General features: G+C 52.9%; 2 protein-coding genes across 2 annotated transcripts in view; both read right to left on the bottom strand.

Moving 5' to 3' along the window:
• The window catches only part of LOC125425106 (casein kinase II subunit alpha-like), a 16,414-nt gene extending 15,605 nt beyond the window's left edge, over positions 1-809 (bottom strand). Inside the window, exon 1 of the mRNA XM_048482621.1 lies at positions 721-809. Within this exon, the coding sequence (XP_048338578.1) occupies positions 721-809 (89 nt within the window). The remainder of the gene's footprint in view (positions 1-720) is intronic.
• LOC125425141 (formin-like protein 5) lies at positions 699-19,545 on the bottom strand. The gene is made up of 4 exons (XM_048482685.1): positions 19,435-19,545; positions 18,108-18,332; positions 16,077-16,313; positions 699-844 (listed from the first exon to the last, which is right to left on the bottom strand). Exons 1-3 carry the CDS (start codon positions 19,543-19,545, stop codon positions 16,089-16,091), a joined length of 561 nt encoding a protein of 186 aa, XP_048338642.1. The 3' UTR covers positions 699-844; positions 16,077-16,088.

Raw genomic sequence — 19,545 nt, 5'->3', positions numbered from 1 at the left:
TTAACGCAGCCTTGGAAAACTCACCAGCCAACCGAAACGTTTACTAGGCCAGCTGGCTCGGAGGCCCTTGCGGAGATCACAGAGTGGCTCTGTCCCAGCCATTCAACCCTTGCCCTGGAGCCTCTCAAAGCCAAGGGGCGGGGGGAGGGGGGGGGTCAGGCATTGAGTTCCAACGCCAAAGCTCAGAGCTTGAGCCGAATTCCTGCTTCTAAGCTGCGCTGGATTTTGAAGGGCAGATCACGGTAGGATCAGTCTGGCTCCCAGCATCCTCCCTGTCTAAGGTTTGTGGCGTGAAGCCCTGGCAGCTGTGCAGGTGATCTGCTCGTACCTGGGTGCGGTTTTATGACAGCTGGGGTGAAGTGGGTCCCTGAAAAAGTCTGGGCGCCCCCTAGGCCTGCCGGGAGGGACTCAACTGCAGTGCTCAGCTGACCTTTCCAAACAGTGAATACGCAAACAGCAGCACTGCTGGAGACTACAGTACTCCGGTCTCTCGCTTGCCCTCATTTTGCCAGGCTGTGTAGGGCGGTGGCTGGTACACCAACTTCTGGCCCAAATGGGAAATCCAAGGCGGCTAAGGGAGAAGCCAGAACCTCTGGTGGTGCCTGGTTATCCCTCTTGCAGGAGGTCTGCCTCACGGACTGGACAGCACCCTAACCACTCCTTAATTGTAGCAGAGCCCCCCAAAGTTCCTAAATTCCCCTTATTCCACTTTAATGACACATGCTACACTCGTAGTCCCAATACTCGCGAGGTCTCTGTGTGTTCACATCGGCGTAGACCCTCGCTCGACTTGGCACTGGGCCCGACATGCTGTCCCAGAGGGGCGATCAGCACTTCGATGGCTCTGAAAATACAAGCCCACAGAAAAGAGAAGCAGAAATTAGACAAAGGACAGGTCTCCTCACGCACAAGGCTAAGCGGGGGCAGAAGGAGGAGAGACCCGGCCTCAGCTGTGAACGAGGCGAACCCAGAACCACACACACCCAAAGGCATCACGTAGCATTCTCTTTTTCCTCTGTTTGAGGCACAGAGTGAGGAGAGGTACGAGGACTGAGACTCACGGAAGGGCGGAGACCGTTCCCACCCCAAGCCTTTTCCTGGGCTTTCTGAGCCTTTGAGCCAAAACCTTCAGGGCCAGAGGGCATTGACACCACCAGCCCTGTGCTATATCCAGATGGCCCCTGGAAGCCAGAGTTGGAGCCTGCTGACATGGGATTTCTGCAAGGGCCTTGAAGTTGTGGAAACAAAAAGGGGGCAGGGCAGGAGAAAGGAAGCCTCCTTGTGCAGCCGAAGCGGCTCCCGGGCATCTGAGCTGAGGCATAATCCTGGGACTTGTTGCCCGTGGATCCCCTCCAACACGGAGAGAAGACGGCCTGCTTCCAACCCACGGCTGAGCAGTTGCTGCCCTCCCCTCCACAAAGCAGAATCCCTTGATTAAGCCATACTCTGTTGACAGGTGCTGCTGCTCGTTGTACCTTGGCAACAGCAGACCTGGGTGCTGTGGGTTCCTCTCCGGCCAGCTGTTCCTGAGAGCTCGACGTAAGTGGGTTGTGTGATGTGGCTGATGGAACTCTTTGACGGGTGGTGTTTTTTAGACCCGCAGCCGCTCAGTGTGGGTCCCTGGTTGGCTAGCTGCTGTCGCCCTCTTGTAAGAGCAGCAGTGGCGTAGGAGGTTAAGAGCTCGTGTATCTAATCTGGAGGAACCGGGTTTGATTCCCAGCTCCGCCGCCTGAGCTGTGGAGGCTTCTCTGGGGAATTCAGATTAGCCTGTACACTCCCACACACGCCAGCTGGGTGACCTTGGGCTAGTCACAGCTTCTCGGAGCTCTCTCAGCCCCACCCACCTCACAGGGTGTTTGTTGTGAGGGGAGAAGGGCAAGGAGATTGCCAGCCCCTTTGAGTCTCCTGCAGGAGAGAAAGGGGGGATATAAATCCAAACTCAGGTTTGCCTCAACCTCGGGGAAGTCACGTTCGGGTCCAGCAACAGCTCCCCGTCAGGTGGAGGAAGGCCGGTCTGTGCTAGAGGCCTGGCTGGGCCGGCAGGGGGCGCTGGCACCCACTGATCCAACCGCCTCTCTGCCGCTGGCAGCACAAGCTCTCCCTTCGGTTTGCACCAAAGCCTCTCCTGGCAGAGGCCAGTTAGGCAAACAACAAGGGAAACCAGCCCTCCGGTTTCTGACGCTCCCTGGAGAGCCCTTCCTGAACCACTTCGTTGGAGACTAAGCCAGAACCCAAGAAGCAGCAGGGATGAGCGGTCGGAGCCAAGTGCGGCAGGCAGGAAAGTCACCTTGGTCCTGGGCAGCAGCGGCAGTACAGGGGGCTGCACCAGCCATGCCCTCTCCTTTGGGTCCCTGCCAACTGCCCCAGCACGGTTGTGTTTTCTGCCCCAGCACAGTCAATCCACAGACCAGCTAATGCCTGCGCCCCCGGGGGAGGGGAAGGGAGAGGGGGGGAAGAAAGTGGCTGCATCTTCGCAGGCAGAATGCACGAACACCGAACACTGCGCAAGCACCCTCTGCTGCATGGCAAGGTGGGGCACCCCACCAAGGCTAGATAATGCACATCAGCCCTCAATACCCAAAACCTGGGCTGCAGGCACAATGACCTTCCCAGCCTCACCAGGAGGAGGAGGAGGAGGAGGAGGAGGAGGAGAAGAGGAGGAGGAGGAGGAGGAGAGTTTGGATTTCTATCCCCCCTTTCTCTCCTGCAGGAGACTCAAAGGGGCTGACAATCTCCTTGCCCTTCCCCCCTCACAACAAACACCCTATCAGGTGGGTGGGGCTGAGAGAGCTCCGAGAAGCTGTGACTAGCCCAAGGTCACCCAGCTGGCGTGTGTGGGAGTGCCCAGGCTAATCTGAATTCCCCAGAGAAGCCTCCACAGCTCAGGCGGCAGAGCGGAGAATCAAACCCGGTTCCTCCAGATCAGACACACGAGCTCTTAACCTCCTACGCCACTGTGAGAATCCCACAGCCCAAACCAGGCAGTGCCCCTCAGGGGGAAAAGGCCCACAGAGCACAGGCAGCAGGGCCAGAATGGAACAAAAGCCAGGCTGAGGGGCTGGTGCTTTTCATAGTCCCCCCCAGCCTCCCCCTGGTAGGAGGGATCCGCAATATGTCCCAGCACACAGCCACCAGAGAGCTGGAGCTGGGTTTGGAAGCCGGCCAGGGAGAAAGACTGCAGCGAGGGGGTCTCTGTGACCCACTCCAGCCAGCCTCCTGTGCCAGCCGCAGCTTCCACATGGGCCACGAAGGCCCCCAGTTCAACACCTGCCCTCTCGACAGCAGGGCTGAGAAAGAGGGGGACCGCTGGTGCCAGTCAGCTGTACGAGTTCCCTGCACGCTGCCTGCCCCCTTCTGAAGACTGCAGGCACCGGGGGGAGGGGGGCCTCAGCCTGCAGTAGGCTGAGAGGATCAGTCGCCAGTTCAGACGATGTCATGGCATCCTGTGAAGCCCGCAAGAGGTCACCCTGGACCCCGCTCCACTGGGACTGTAACTGCTGGGATAGCTCATAAGAATATAAGAACATAAGAACAAGCCAGCTGGATCAGACCAGAGTCCATCTAGTCCAGCTCTCTGCTACTCGCAGTGGCCCACCAGGTGCCTTTGGGAGCTCACATGCAGGAGGTGAAAGCAATGGCCTGTTGCTGCTGCTGGTCCTGAGCACCTGGTCTGCTCAGGCATTTGCAGCCTCAGATCAAGGAGGATCAAGACTGGTAGCCATAGATCGACTTCTCCTCCATAAATCTGTCCAAGCCCCCTTTAAAGCTATGCAGGTCAGCAGCCATCACCCCCTCCTGTGGCAGCATATTCCAAACACCAATCCCACGTTGCGTGAAGAAGTGTTTCCTTTCATTAGTCCTAATTCTTCCCCCCAGCATTTTCAATGGATGCCCCCTGGTTCTAGTATTGTGAGAAAGAGAGAAACATTCCTCTCTGTCAACATTTTCTACCCCATGCATAATTTTATAGACTTCATCCAGGCAAAAGAGGGAGACAAGCCCAGACTGGCACAGCACACACAACCTCCCCGAATCACACGAGGCACTCTGGTCAGTGGTGTCAGGCCAGAAACGTTAGCAGGGGTTATGGTGCCGACCCCACACTACGCATCGGAAGACACCCCCTCGCCAAGGGCCCACTCAGCCTGTGCAGGAAATCCCCCCTCAGCGGCCGAGCCCTTGAGCTGCTGAGCGTTTTTAAAAGCACACAAGGAAAACCGGAGAGATTAATGCCACCAGCCAGCCAGCTGAAAGGCCCGGGCCTGATCTGCAGGTCAGCTGGGCAGTCTCGTGGCTTTGTGGAGGCAGGACAGGAGCCCAGGAGCCCCGGAGCCCCTGTGTCAAGCCCTGGGTCTGTTACCAATAATGAGCTCAGTGATTTCAGTCGGAAGCTTTATTGACAGACAGCAGTTTGGCCATCCGGAGAGAAAGCCAGTACTGAGGTCTGGCTTCCCACAACCCCAATCTATGCTTCCCATCCCGCCACTCCTCGTTCCCAAATGCCCAGGCAGAGCTCTGCGAGGGAATGTACTAGCCGCCATTGCTCTCCAAGGCCATAAGAACATAAGAACCTAAGAACAAGCCAGCTGGATCAGACCAGAGTCCATCTAGTCCAGCACTCTGCTACTCGCAGTGGCCCACCAGGTGCCTTTGGGAGCTCACCTGCAGGAGGTGAAAGCAAGGGCCTTCTGCTGCTGCTGCTGCTCCTGACCTGGAAGTAGGGGTGGGTAGCGTGGTGGCCAAGTTTGCAGATGATACCAAATTATGTAGGGTGGTGAGAACCACAAAGGATTGCGAAGAGCTCCAAGCGGACCTTGATAAATTAGATGAGTGGGCTCAGAAATGGCAAATGCAGTTCAATGTAGCAAAATGTAAAGTGATGCACATAGGGGCAAAAAATCCAAACTTCACATACACGCTACAGGGGTCAGTGCTATCAGTCACAGACCAGGAAAGGGATTTGGGCGTCTTAGTTGATAGTTCCATGGGAATGTCAAATCAATGCATGGCAGCTGTGAAAAAGGCAAACTCTATGCTGGGGATCATTAGAAAAGGAATTGATAATAAAACTGCAAAGATTGTCATGCCCTTATATAAAGCCGTGGTGCGACCGCACTTGGAGTACTGTGTTCAGTTCTGGTCGCCGCATCTCAAAAAGGATATTGAGGAGATAGAAAAAGTGCAGAGAAGGGCAACGAGGATGATTGAGGGACTGGAGCACCTTCCGTATGATGAGAGGCTGCAGCGTTTGGGACTCTTCAGTTTGGAGAGGAGGCGGCTGAGGGGGGATATGATTGAAGTCTACAAAATTATGCATGGGGTAGAAAATGTTGACAGAGAGAAATTTTTCTCTCTTTCTCACAATACTAGAACCAGGGGGCATTCATTGAAAATGCTGGGGGGAAGAATTAGGACTAATAAAAGGAAACACTTCTTCACGCAACGTGTGATTGGTGTTTGGAATATGCTGCCACTGGAGGTGGCGATAGCTACTAACCTGGATAGCTTTAAAAGGGGCTTGGACAGATTTATGGAGGAGAAGTCGATTTATGGCTACCAATCTTGATCCTCCTTGATCTGAGATTGCAAATGCCTTAACAGACCAGGTGATCGGGAGCAACAGCCGCAGAAGTCCATTGCGTTCACATCCTACATGTGAGCTCCCAAAGGCACCTGGTGGGCCACTGCGAGTAGCAGAGAGCTGGACTAGATGGACTTTGGTCTGATCCAGCTGGCTTGTTCTTATGTTCTTATGAGCACCTAGATCAGGGGTAGGGAACCTGCGGCTCTCCAGATGTTCAGGAACTACAATTCCCATCAGCCCCTACCAGCATGGCCAATTGGCCATGCTGACAGAGGCTGATGGGAATTGTATTTCCTGAACAACTGGAGAGCCGCAGGTTCCCTACCCCTGACCTAGATCGACTTCTCCTCCATAAATCTGTCCAAGCCCCTTTCAAAGCTATCCAGGTTAGTGGCCATCACCATTTCCCGTGGCAGCATATTCCAAACACCAATCACACGTTGTGTGAAGAAGTGTACTGATAGGTACTGATAAGAGCACAATCTAAATCACTACATAGTGCAGGCATAGAGACAGCCAGAAAATGAAAGGTTGATGAGGAGTTAGCAAAACACAACCCCAATCCCAGTTAATGCAAGGCTCTTGACCCCCCTGAGAAACCACGAGTGGGATGCTGGAGGTGGGCTCAGAGAGGCCGGCTCTCAAGACAGGCCGTTCCCTTCACAAAAACCTGCAGGGAGGACTCTTCCAGAAGAAGAAGGCATGCCGCTAACTAGTAGTCACTAAGGAGCTGTTTGCTCTTCCCGGCTCTATAGGTACGGGGAATAACCCAGGTGCCCAGCCTGGACTGTACAGGGTGACAGCACCAGAGGGCTGATGAGAGGAAGCGGAAGCAGGCCCGGGGATCCTTCTCGACTCAGGGTACAAACACAACCCCACGGGAATAACATGGCCCTTCCCACCAGCGCCTGAGAGCTCCTTTTACAATGCAAGCTGAGGCCAGCAACCTGACAGCACCCGGTCTCAGCCAGGTGGGTAAGAGGGCTGCGCTAGGCTCTGGGTCCAATCCCTATGCACCTTGTAAACTTGCTGGGTGACCTTGGGACGGTCACATGCTCTATGCATAGGACAGTGGTGGTGAACCTTTGGAACTTCAGATGTTATGGACTACAATTCCCATCAGCCCCTGCCAGCATGGCCAATTGGCTATGTTGGCAGGGGCTGGTGGGAATTGTAGTCCATAACATCTGGAGTGCCAAAGGTTCACCAGCACGGGCATAGGATGACAAAATGGAAAAGAGGAGCCTCTTATAAGCCACCTCGGGGAGAAAAGCGGACATAAAGGAACTAAATAAATAAGTCAAGCTGAGGCATATTTCATACCCCCAAAAGGACAGATAACAGACCAAAAAAAACACCCCATACTGAAAACAAAGACGTGTTCCAACCCGCTCCATCCCCCCTGTACAGAGACATTTCCAGCTAGCTGGAATGCAGAACTTCTTCAAAACTGGCCTTTTCCACTCACTCTGCAAGGCACTGCAGCAGCACCAGCTACAGAGACCCCGCTTCCAGCGGTGCGGGCCAGCGTGTGCGGAGGGCACGTGCAGACCAAGGCTTCGAGGCCCAAGCTGGCTACCAAGCTGTGTGCACCCCCCCACCCCAAATAATTCCAGAATGCTTGAATTCCCCCTGCCCAGTGGCGCCAGCTCTCAGCACCAAGCCCAGCCTCCATCAAGACACACGGCCGTCACCTAAGCAGAGGACACACGAAGGCAGCTGAAACCCAACAACTGAGGCAGAGACTCCAGCCTTCCGCCAAGAACTCTACGCAAAGGATGATTCCTCCTCCAAATTGAACCAAAGAGCCCACTTAGAAGGCGGGGGGGGGGGTAGTCCTCCTTTTCTCACCCATCCCTGTGGGTGGCTCCTTCTACCTGCAAGGCTAAACCCCATGCACTGGAGCCACAGGAAAAAGCATCCCTGATGATGCTCCAAGGCAAAGTTGGAGAATGCAGCTCAAATTGGCACGCGCGCACGCACGCACACACGCACGCACACACACACAGGGCAACCGAAGCTGGAAGTCAGCAATGGGGACAGGCTGGGCCTAGACCAGGGGTCTCCAATAGGGGGCTGCCAAGTGCTTTTAGGGAGTAGGCGGGGCCACATGGGGATTGTGCCCAGGAGAGCGTCTGATTGGATTAGAACATACGTATTTTAACATACATATTATTAGAACCAGGGGGCATCCATTGAAAATGCTGGGGGGAAGAATTAGCACTAATAAAAGGAAACACTTCTTCACGCAACGTGTGATTGGTGTTTGGAATATGCTGCCGCAGGAGGTGGTGATGGCCGCTCACCTGGATAGCTTTAAAAAGGGCTTGGACAGATTTATGGAGGAGAAGTCGATCTCTGGCTCCCAATCTTGATCCTCCTTGATCTGAGATTGCAAATGCCTGAGCAGACCAGGTGCTCAGGAGCAGCAGCAGCAGCAGCAGAAGGCCATTGCTTTCACATCCTGCACTTGAGCTCCCAAAGGCACCTGGTGGGCCACTGCGAGTAGCAGAGTGCTGGACTAGATGGACTCTGGTCTGATCCAGCGGGCTTGTTCTTATGTTCTTAACTGGTACACTGGGAACAGCTGCTACCACAGCGCAAGGATCTTCACTGGGTGACTGAAGGTACGTTGTGTGCATGAACCAGAAAATATTTTAAAACAGCATGTTCATGTTAAAAGGAACCCCAGCAAACAGAGCGTCTGCCTGAAATGCTGAAGACTCGCGAAGGACTACACAGAGCAGCAAACTCGCTCGCTCCCCGGCATTCTGCAACGGGATCCTCCTCCTGAAAAGGCAGTTTAGTGGTTCCACCCCCCACCCACCCCCATGTCAGAGTTCCAGAGGCACCCAGAGGCTCAGAAGGGTCGGGGGCTTTAAGAGCAAAAGCAGCCACAGCTGCCACAAGCTCCTCTCTCAGCAGCCTCCGCTTGGGGCAAGGCACTGGGCGCGGGCAGAACTCTCCTGCGGCTGTTCACAAGACTGGTTCTGTGCAGAGGAACAGGACTCAGCCTCTCAGCATAGAAAACTACCCAGAAGACATTCAACAAGTCAGCCCCAGCAGCTGACTCAGCATAAACAAAGCAGGGCCCAAAGGGGGCTCCAGCCAACACAGAGAGGCAGGCAACAAGGCTCCAGGGACAGCCAGGGTCAGCCTGCCTTCGGGAAGAAGGGCCGCTGCTGCTCCCTCGCAGTGGTCATGAGCCAGCCAGCTCCACAGCACTCCCCGCAAGAAGGCACTCTTCCGGCTCTTTAGCAAATGGCCTGATCCACTCGATATCTTGTGTTCGGTGACGGCCTCGATGGAAGAGGCTTTCCTGGTATTCTTGGGAGGCCCTCCTGGATCTCTGCTCTGCTAATGGCTTCTACGGGGGTTATTTAATGGGCATCTTGCCGGTAATAAAGCTCTAGGGGATGGCACGTTCGACAACGAACCCTCCACCAATATGGGAGCAGGACTCCCTTCATGAGTCCTGGCCTTATTGGTGGGGGGTTCGTCATCGGACATTCCATCCTTGCCCTAGAGCAGCAGCGCCTTGGCGTCACTGCTTCACTGCTTGGCGTCACTGCTTCAGGGCTGCACAAGCCCGCCCGCCCTCCCCCCCACCACCACCACCCCCACCCCACCACCCCCACGACGCCCTCCCGGCCTTCCCCTGGGCCCCAGCAAGCCCTCCCAGCCTCCTCCCTTACCAAGCACTCTGGCCCACGGATCATCTGATCCACCAGCCAAGCAGCCCTCTCTGCCACCCCCAGCGACTACCTCGGCCTCAAAGAAGTCCTCCCCGCCATCCCCCCCCCACCAGCCTCTCCCACCCTCTAAGACATAGGTGTCAAACTCGTGGCCCTCCAGATGTTATGGACTACAGTTCCAGCTGGCAGGGGATGATGGGAACTGTAGTCCATAACATCTGGAGGGGCGCGAGTTGGACACCTGTGCTCTAAGACAAGCTGTCTTCACCCCCAACCCCGTTTAGACCTGCTATATTTCTTACCCTACAGCCAGCTTTACTGCTTGTCATTTGCTATCTGTCAAGGACTGAACCACCATGACGTCCATTTGACTTACGGCCAGCGGGCATCAGAAAGAAGAAGGGAGAGCAAATAAGCTGCCCGGCCTCCCAAATACTAGAACTCACGGTTGATTCCTGGCACTAGATGCAGGACAGTGAAAAGGCAGGCGTGTGTCACACCGTTTACTTGTGGAGTTCACTGCCAAGGGGTGTGGTAACCTTAATGAGGGGTTAGGCCAGGGGTAGGGAACCTTTAACACTCAAAGAGCCATTTGGACCCGTTTTCCACGGGAAAAGAAAACACTTGGAGCCGCAAATAATGTTTGACATTTAAAATAAAGATAAGACTGCATATATTGGGCTTTTTTACCTTTTTTACCTGCAGGGCAGGCAAGGATGGGGCCAGCGGCTCGGCCTTGCCGGCCGCCAGGAAAGCGCCCGCCCAGCTCGAACAAGGCGGGCGAGAGGGGAAGCCCGCAGCGCGGCCCAGCCAGCCACAGGCAATTGGTGTGCCCGCCCTGCTGCCTGCCCAGATGAAGCCGGCGGCTCGGCTCGTGGAGCCGCAGTGCAAGGGCAGAAGAGCCGCATGCGGCTCTCGAGCCGCAGGTTCCCTACCCCTGGGTTAGGCAAATGATGGAAGGGAGAGGATCCAGAACTACTGGCTATGACAGCTACGTGGAGCCTCCATGTCCAGAAGCTGCACACCTGGGCATGCCAGCTACTGTAGGTAAATAGAGGGGAGTCCTGCTGAATGTATGCCCTGCTTCGTGTTAGGTTGACTCTGGCTGCTCAGTGCTAGGCCCTGGTGACTCTGGGTTCCATGCTGTTTCCCTTTCCCTCCTGTCTGCTTGGTACTTAGACAACAGAAGCATCTCTGGTCGTCTGGCCCAGATGGCTGGCTGGCTATCTCCTGTCCAGCCTTGGGGATTACTTTTGCTTTCCCACACTTTTCCCGCTTTTGCATTGCATGGGAAAGGGCAGGCTGAGGGTTGGATTCAGAGGGGTTATACCAGTGATGGCGAACCTTTTTGAGACCGAGTGCCCAAACTGCAACCCCAAACCCACTTATTTATCACAAAGTGCCAACACGGCAATTTAACCTGAATACTGAGGTTTTAGTTTAGAAAAAAATGGTTGGCTCTGAGGCATGCGTTACTTGGGAGTAAGCTTGGTGGTAGTTGTTGGCTTTGCTTTGAAGCAACCGTGCAACTCTTCGAACAGGTGAATCATGACCCTAGGAGGGTTGACTCAGAAGCAAGCCACATTGCCAGCAACCGAGCTTATTCCCAGGTAAAGGATCGCGCTTCAGTTCTTTGCATGAAAACTAGTGGGGTTTAACAGGGCTTAACAGGGTTATCTACACTGCTTCCCCAAAACTAGGTCTTAGGTTTAATGCTAATAATCGAGCCCAGCGGCCCAGTCCAGCCTAGATGTGTGTGTGGGGGGGGGGGTGATTTCCCCCCCACATGATGAACTCTGTGCGTGCCCACAGAGAGGGCTCTGAGTGCCACCTCTGGCACCCGTGCCATAGGTTCGCCATCACTGGGTTATACTGTGGGGGTGTGGAATGTTGGATCCGAACTGGCTTCTGCAAAGCCAGGCGCATGATGGTCAATTCAGGAAAGGCTCCTGATTCATGAAATCCAGGGGTGGTCGTTGAGTGGGCCAGCAGAAAACAAGACGCTGGACTCTTTTCCTGCTCCTAAAGGCCTGTCACCTGCTTCGCCAAAGAATGCAGTGCCATTTTTGATGGATTATGGCAGAACATTTCACATGGTTCTTTGAACGTGCTGCTGAGGTCCCGGTTCCTCCTATCAACCACGCTTCTGGATTCTACTGTGAAAAAGGCCAACTCTGCTGGGGATAATTAGGAAAGGAGTTGAGAATAAAACTGCAAGGATTGTCATGCCCTTATATAAAGCAGTGATGCGACTGCACTTGGAGTACTGTGTCCAGTTCTGGTTGCCACATCTCAAAAAGGATATGGAAGAGATAGAAAAAGTGCAGAGAAGGGCCACGAGGATGATTGAGGGACTGGAGCACCTTCCTTATGAGGAGAGGCTGCAGCATTTGGGACTCTTTAGTTTGGAGAGGAGACGTCTGAAGGGGGATATGATTGAAGTCTATAAAATTATGTATGGGGTAGAAAATATTGACAGAGAGACATTTTTCTCTCTTTCTCACAATACTAGAATCAGGGGGCATCCATTGAAAATGCTGGGGGGAAGAATTAGGACTAATCAAAGGAAACACTTCTTCACGCAACGTGTGATTGGTGTTTGGAATATGCTGCCACAGGAGGTGGTGATGGCCACTCACCTGGATAGCTTTAAAAGGGGCTTGGACAGATTTATGGAGGAGAAGTCGATTTATGGCTACCAATCTTGATCCTCTTTGATCTGAGATTGCAAATGCCTTAACAGTCTAGGTGCTCGGGAGCAACAGCCGCAGAAGGCCATTGCTTTCACATCCTGCATGTGAGCTCCCAAAGGCACCTGGTGGGCCACTGCGAGTAGCAGAGTGCTGGACTAGATGGACTCTGGTCTGATCCAGCTGGCTTGTTCTTATGTTCTTACTGTGTGTCCCAGATCTGATAGGGAACTCTGAAAACATGGCCTGGAAACTGAGCCACAGCAATATCTCTGGCTGCCCTCTTTTGACTCAGCAAATGAGCACAACGCTGATCTAGCTGAGATTGCTGGCCCTGAGGTATCCTGTCACTTGGAAGCAGAAGCCCCAGGTAGCTCACAGGTCAGAGATACCTGCTTGGCCCACAGATCTCCTGCCACCTGTGGCAGCCACAGGGGGCCATGCCAGGAGGCAACTAAAATATTTTACCAATGAAAGTTGACCCCCATCCGGGCAAACACTCGAGCATGTGTCAGACCCTCACAGCCAAGAAAACTGCTGTGGGGCACAGCAAGGAACACAGAACTGAACGCAAATCAACACTCCAGCTTGCTCACAACTCCCAAGAGACGCTGAGAAAAGCCGACCGAAGTGGGTGCTTGACACAGCCCCTCTCGCTGCATTTTAAGGGCTTTTGGGACCACCATGTAACACCTGTTGGCTGCCTGGCCACTGAACACAACAAAGAATTCCAAAACTTGCATTGAAAGGAGGACGTACATTCTTCATTCAATGAGTAATTCGATAGTCGCAGCCAGTGGCAGTGGATGAAATGGTGGCCACCAGTGGGGCCAAGAAGTAAAAAGGAATTAGACAGATCGGTGGAGGATCGGTCTGTCAGTGGCTACAAGTGAAAATGTCTAGACCAGGGGTAGGGAACCTGTGGCTCTCCAGATGTTCAGGAACTACAATTCCCATCAGCCTTTGTCAGCATGGCCAATTGGCCATGCTGGTAGGGGCTGATGGGAATTGTAGTTCCTGAACATCTGGAGAGCCGCAGGTTCCCTACCCCTGGTCTAGAGGGAACCTCCATATTCAGAGGCAGTCAATCTCTGAGTACCACTGCCAAGAGGCAACTTCAGGGGGAGGCCTAGGTCTCTGTGCCTGGTTGCTGGTCCTCCAGAACAACAACAGTGCCACTATGTGAAACAGGTTACTTCAGCAGCAGATGGACCAGTGGTCTGATTCAACAGGTCTGCTTTTGCATTCTCATATTTCATAAAGGACACAGCTTCATACACGGTAAGAGAACACACCACAGAAGGAGGAAGTGTTCTGGCCAAGGAGGTTCAAAACAAACCCTGCCTGAAGGCACCAGAACATAGAAACATAAGAAAGAGCCTGCTGGATCGGACCAGAGTCCATCTAGTCCAGCACTCTGCTACTCGCAGTGGCTCCCCAGGTGCCTTTAGGAGCTCACATGCAGGATGAGAAAGCAAGGGTGTCCCGTTGCAGCTGCTCCCGAGCACCTGGTCTGCTAAGGCATTTGCAATCTCAGATCAAGGAGAATCTTCCCCTGAACGCCCTCCTGTTCAGCCATCATCTGAGACTGCTATCCCTATCACACAGCTCAACACATTTGTACAAGGTTGGTGTCTCCAAAGCAAAGCTGAATGTTTACAACAGGGATCTTCAAACTATGGCCCTCCAGATGTTCATAGACTACAATTCCCATGAGCCCTACCACTTGGCCATGCTGGCAGGGGCTGATGGGATTGTAGTCCATGAATATCTGGAGGGCCATAGTTTGAAGACCCCTGGTTTACAACATGTTTCCAGACCCAACCAGCCCCTGCTCCCTTCCCTCTTTTCATTCATTTATGCACCATCCTCCGGAAAGGAACCCGCCGTGCTAAAACATTTGCACACCACAGCAAAACGATGCTCATCTGTAAACCCCCACTAAGGTTCCAGGTATTTCAGTGAACCTGCACCCAACAGGAAGGGATCTGGATGTCACAGGACAAAACCAGCCTCTAAAGAGACGCAGCAGCACACTGGTGAAAATCCACCCAGAGAAAGAATCTGCACAGGATTTTCCAGTGGCCAGAGGAAGCGCTGGTTAGATCAAGCTCAACTCGGTCGCCCATCATCTGTCACTGGAGGAGCTGAATTCCTTCCGCACGGTTGAGACTCTGGTACAAAACTGGGCCCTCGGGCGCAAAATTTCAGTTCTCATTTTTACAAAAAGATGCCAGTATTCACGGAGACAGGAAAAAAAAGAACAAGCCTCTATTCAAAGCTTGGAAAAGCTTCCAGTGACCGGGGGGGGGGATGCCGCCACCTGCGGAGGACCTCTGCACAAATCTCAGTCCCTTTCTCTTCTCAAGCACTCTGCTCTTACCAGTCAAAGCATTTCAGGTTTTTCATACAGCTGTAAAATCAGGGTAGATCTGATTTAAATCACTAGTCAGTAAGACTAGATTTAAATCATGGTTTTTTTACATGGACTCATCCTTGCTGGGATAACCTTAATATTTACTACCAGATGAAGGTTTCATTCTTAGAATAACTTTTTGGATTAGTTTTACAGTTATGTCAAAAATTACTGATTTGGTCATACTTTTGGAAATACATAGGTAGATAATCAGGAAATTGCTGCAAGGTGAACTATCTCCACCAGGCCTTGCATTTCTTTGTGGCGGTGTTTGCATTTTGCAGCCATGCCTACCTTACCCTTACTTACAGAAATCTCATGAAAATATTCCCAGACTGTGTCTCCTTTATAGCCTGCTGCTATCATAGATTTTCTCTTCCAGAGAGAGAATAATATGATAAACCTCAGACTATACTCACAAAGATTCCAAAACTAACAGCCTAGTCTGCTCAAAAGATTTCACATTTATTTTTATTTCTTCCCCCTCCCTCCTCACACTTATCTCCTTGCGTAGATCTATTCTGCTCCAAACATTCTTCTATTTGTTAAATTTATTTAAACTTAGCATTTGAGAGGTAAGGGGTTGATTCTACGTGCACAGATTTGCAAATGAGCAATGGGATTAAGGCCTTGTTCGCACCTCTGAGTATTTATTTTATAACATTTTTGCCTTGAAAAAGAAGCATATTATTTCTGTAGGTACAAATTCACAATTTTGAGAATTGCAAACCCAAGTAACTATGATAATACCTTCTAGACAGAAAAACTACCGAAAATAATTTTACAGAAATCTTGGGAAGAACATGAAATCGTGAATGGATTAATAGAATTTGTTTCTATGCATGAAGAAGAATTTGAATCAGAAATTTAAACTTGTATACATATAGTGTCTTGCTACATAATTTAAAACTATCCTTATTTCATGATGATCAACTTTTGGACTACAGTGTATCTTAAGTAGAAAACTAGTCAAACTATCTTAGATTTTTTTCACAAAAAAGAATTTATTACAAAAATCTGATATAAATTTAAAAACCTTATTTATCTGAATTTTTTAATATTGCTTTTTATCTACCCTGGTCCAAAGACAAAGTACAGCTATGTAAATAAAACACCCATATTTGCATAATAGGTATATTGTGTGACTTTGTTGACCTAGATTAGCACCTGACATCTACTGTAAGGTGATTTCTAACCTTACCTAAACAAGTCAGGATTCTATGCATTTTCCGGGGAGGGCGGTATATAAATTAAATTTCAAATCAAATCAAATTTCAAATAAAAAAGCAATAGGAATTGAGGCAAGACTCAGCGTGCATTGCTTGTTTCTGAAAATGTAGCTCAGCTTCAACTCTGAGGTACTGCCTCCATTTCAGACATTTGAACGAGTGAACATGAGTTATCCCGTGTATGATTAGATGCTTGTTTCTCAGCGTGCCCGTGCGCAGAGTAGTAGCCAGCTGCAATTCCACGTCACATACCCCCTGTGGCACTAAGTCCTCTGAACTCTCCACCCCCATTCTTGGAAAAGGCACTCAGCATTCTGTCGTCTGACAGGGGCACCCAAACCAGGCCACGCAGCAAGTGCCGGGGCAGCCAATAAGCCCCCAAGCCCCCTTTGGAACACTTTCCTTGCAGAACAGCCAGCATGTTCAGATTTCAAGAAACACAACATCAAAAGACTTTTCTACCTTGAGCGCTGGTTAATCTGTAGCCCGAAAGCAACCTGGAGCTGTCCCGCAAGATGCAGAGGAAGGCACGTACAGCATTCCAGGGAGAGTGGGGGGGAGGGGGTAAGAGAGAGTGGTCAGGCAGAGCTGTGGGGAGGGGGGCTCCAACGTCGTCAGCAGGTTTCCATCCAGCACAGAAGGACGAAACCTGAAGGGCTCCCCAAGAGACAGGAGGGCTGTCACAGCATCGCCCTGTCCCTAGAAGAACAGCAGACATTGTTATCAGGCAGCTCCCTCCTCTTCCTCTCCCCCTACTTTTTACTAATTTAAACTTTTATCCTTCAACTTTCTCATTGTGGTTTACAAAAATAAACACGACAATAAAGGCAGATGAAAGAGCACACCCAGGTTTCACCATTTTCCAGCTGAAACACTATCAGCACACGTTCATCAGAAATACAAAAGCTTGTAGAAACACACACACACACACACACACACACACACACACACACACACACACACACACCGGCAAGTGGGCGAAAACCAAATCAACCTCTAATAGTTTGTTTGATATCTTTGTCAGCTAAAAAATACTTCCCCACCCCTTCCCCGGAAAACCCCAATATTTGATATAGAGCAGTGGTGGCGAACCTTTGGCACTCCAGATGTTATGGACTACAATTACCATCAGCCCCTGCCAGCATGGCCAATTGGGGCTGATGGGAATTATAGTCCACAACATCTGGAGTGCCAAAGGTTCACCACCACGGATAGAGAGGTTTTACATGGTAAAACAGTTTGTATAAAACAGTCACTGTGGTGCAGCGGTAAGAGCACGGGATTAGGATCTGGGAGACCCAGATTCGAATCCTCTGTCAGGGATGTTTGCTGGGTGTCCTTCGGCCAGTCACTTTTTCTCAGTCCAATCTACCCCACAGGGTTGTTGTGAGGGCAAAATAGAGGCAGAAAAAGGGATGTAAATTACTTTGGGATGAGGCATATATAAATGAAGTGAATAAAAAACCAGAATAATCTTCAGAGCCACAAAGATAAAAATGGAGTTTGGAATGGGGTGCTTGCTCCTCAGCAACACGTCCTAGGTATGGGCGGACGGAAGGGCCTGCAGGTCATTTGTGGGTCAGGGGTCTGTTTCCAGAGGTTCTCCGGCACCCGCTGGCACCCGATATTCTTCCAAAGAGCAGCCCAGATCGGACCCCGGAAGACCCTTCTCCTGTTCTTCACCGTGAGCCCAGACTCCTCCTGTAGGCTGCCCCCAGGAAGAGCTGGAGAGCACTTTGGGGGACCCCAAGGATTTTTGGGGAAGGAAAGGCAGCAAAGGGCTGGGCAGAGCACGTCCCGCGCCCCACTCAACCAGGGCGCAGCTGAACCTGTGGTCGGACACGCGTCAGCTCCTCCTCACACACAGGCGCTGCTGTAACGTGTGAACAGTGCGAGGGGGGAAAGGGCCAGCAGAGCCCCCCAAAACTGCTGCAGGCCTCTACTCCAGTCCCCTCCAGGCCATGCACCTCGATCACGGGGGGGGGGGGGAAGGGGTCAAAACCAAGAGCCCCCCCCCTCTCGAAACTGCAGAGACGAGAATTATACAAGCAGCGAGAGCCCCCTCAGGACGTTTGCAGTGAGTCCTCGGGGGGAGGGGGGGAGTGTCACCAGCAGGGGGGGGGTCCGGGGTTCCTGCAGCTGAGCCCCCCCCCACGTTGGAGGCCCCCAGCCTAGCTGCAGCCCCCCCCCCCGCCAGTCCAGGGCTCCTGCAGATGAGGCCCCCCCACACACACACACGTTGAGGTCGCCCGCTGGACTGAGGGGTTCGTGTGTGTGTGTAAGGGGGGGGGGGGGCTCAGCTGCAGGAGCCCTGGACTGGCGGGGGGGGTGGGGGGCTGCAGCGCCTCTCTCGACCCCAGGCCCCCCACGACTGGGGGGAGGGAAGAACCAAGCCCCCTCCCCTCCCCTCCCCTCCCGCGGAGCCCCGGCCTGGTCCCCCCGCCCCCACCCCCACCCGCCAGGCTCCCCGCCCTCCCCCGCCCGGGCCTTTACCTCGCCGGGCCGCTCGAAGGGCGGCGGCAGGGAGGGGCAGGCCTCTGCCGGGTCCGCGCCTGAGGGAGGGCCCTGGCCTCTCCTCGGTCCGCCGGGGGGTGGCAATATGGCGGCGGCCGCGGCGCTGAGGGGGGGAGGAGGCGGCGGCGGGAGGCGCGCCTCCACCTTCCGGCCACCAGGGGGCGCCCGAGCAGCGCCGACGCTTCCGCCTCCCTCGGAGACGCTCTAGCGCGGCTCTGCCACGGAGGAGGAGGAGGAGGCTCGCCTCCCGCTTCCTCCCGGCCAGGCGTCGCAGGCCGAAATTCAACAGGTGCGGCACCGGGCGCTGGGCGGAGCGAGGGGCGGAGTCAGGGCCGGCGGAGGCCCCGGATGCGAACGGGATGGGTCCTCTTCGGCAGGGGGGTCAAACTCACGCCCCTCCAGCTGTTCATGAACTACAATTCCCATCAGTCCTTCCCAACGTGAGCATTGGCTATACCGGCAAGGGCTGATGGGAATTGTAGTTCACGAACAGCTGGAGGGCTGCAAGTTTGACACCTGTGCTCTTCGGAAATGCTTTTTTTCAAAATAGGCCGCTTCACTCGCGCAAAATGCTTCTTTGTGGATTTTATTGCATTTCTAGGCTGCCCGCCCTTCCTTCCTTCCCCGCACGGGCCCAGGGCGGCTGACAACGTGTAAAAACCACAATTTAAACCCCATAAAAATGATGGCAGCCAAGAAAAGTCTCACTCCCAGTCAATAGCCACAGAATCATAGAGTTGGAGGAGACCCCAAGGGGCCATCCAGTCCAACCCTCTGCCGTGCGGGAACACACCATCAGAGCACTCCCGGCAGATGTTAACCCAGCCTCTGTCTGAAAACCTCCAAAGAGACTCCACCACCCTCCAAGGCAGCGAATTCCACTGTTGGACAGCCCTGACGGTCAGGAAGTTTTTCCTGATGTTTACTAGGTGGAATCTCTTTTCCTTCAACTTGAACCCATGACTCCTGGTCCTAGTCTCTGGAGCAGCAGAAAACAAGCTTGCTCCCTCCTCAACATGACAGCCCTTCAAATATCTAAACATGGCTGTCACGTCACCTCTTCACCTTCTCTTCACCAGACTAAACATCCCCAGCTCCCTAAGTCTCTCCTCATAGGGCATGGATTTGAGCATTTTGGTTGCCCTCCTCTGGACCCGTTCCAGCTTGTCAATGTCCTCCTTGAATTGCAATGCCCAGAACTGTACACAGTATTCCAGGTGAGGTCTAACCAATGCAGAATAGAGAGGAACAATTACATCCCTTGATCTCTAGACACTATACTCCTATCGAAAAAGCCCAAAATCACATTGTCTTCCTTGGCCGCCACATCCCACCGCTGACTCATGTGCAGTTTGTAGTCTACTAAGACTCCCAGATCCCTTTCGCATGTAGTGTAGTCAAGCCAGGTGGCACCCAT

This window comes from Sphaerodactylus townsendi, unplaced genomic scaffold, assembly GCF_021028975.2.
Source record: "Sphaerodactylus townsendi isolate TG3544 unplaced genomic scaffold, MPM_Stown_v2.3 scaffold_19, whole genome shotgun sequence".
Lineage (NCBI taxonomy): Eukaryota > Metazoa > Chordata > Lepidosauria > Squamata > Sphaerodactylidae > Sphaerodactylus > Sphaerodactylus townsendi.
This window is presented reverse-complemented; position numbering and strand designations above follow the sequence as displayed.

Excerpts from the sequence above, each read along its gene's own strand:
- LOC125425141 (XM_048482685.1), bottom strand. The coding sequence starts at position 19,545 with ATGGGTGCCACCTGGCTTGACTACACTACATGCGAAAGGGATCTGGGA. Across the intron at positions 18,333-19,434 it reads TGGCGGCCAAGGAAGACAAT|AGCGTCTCCGAGGGAGGCGG; the intron begins GTGATTTTGGGC and ends GAGCCGCGCTAG. Across the intron at positions 16,314-18,107 it reads CCTTCGAGCGGCCCGGCGAG|GGACAGGGCGATGCTGTGAC; the intron begins GTAAAGGCCCGG and ends CTGTTCTTCTAG.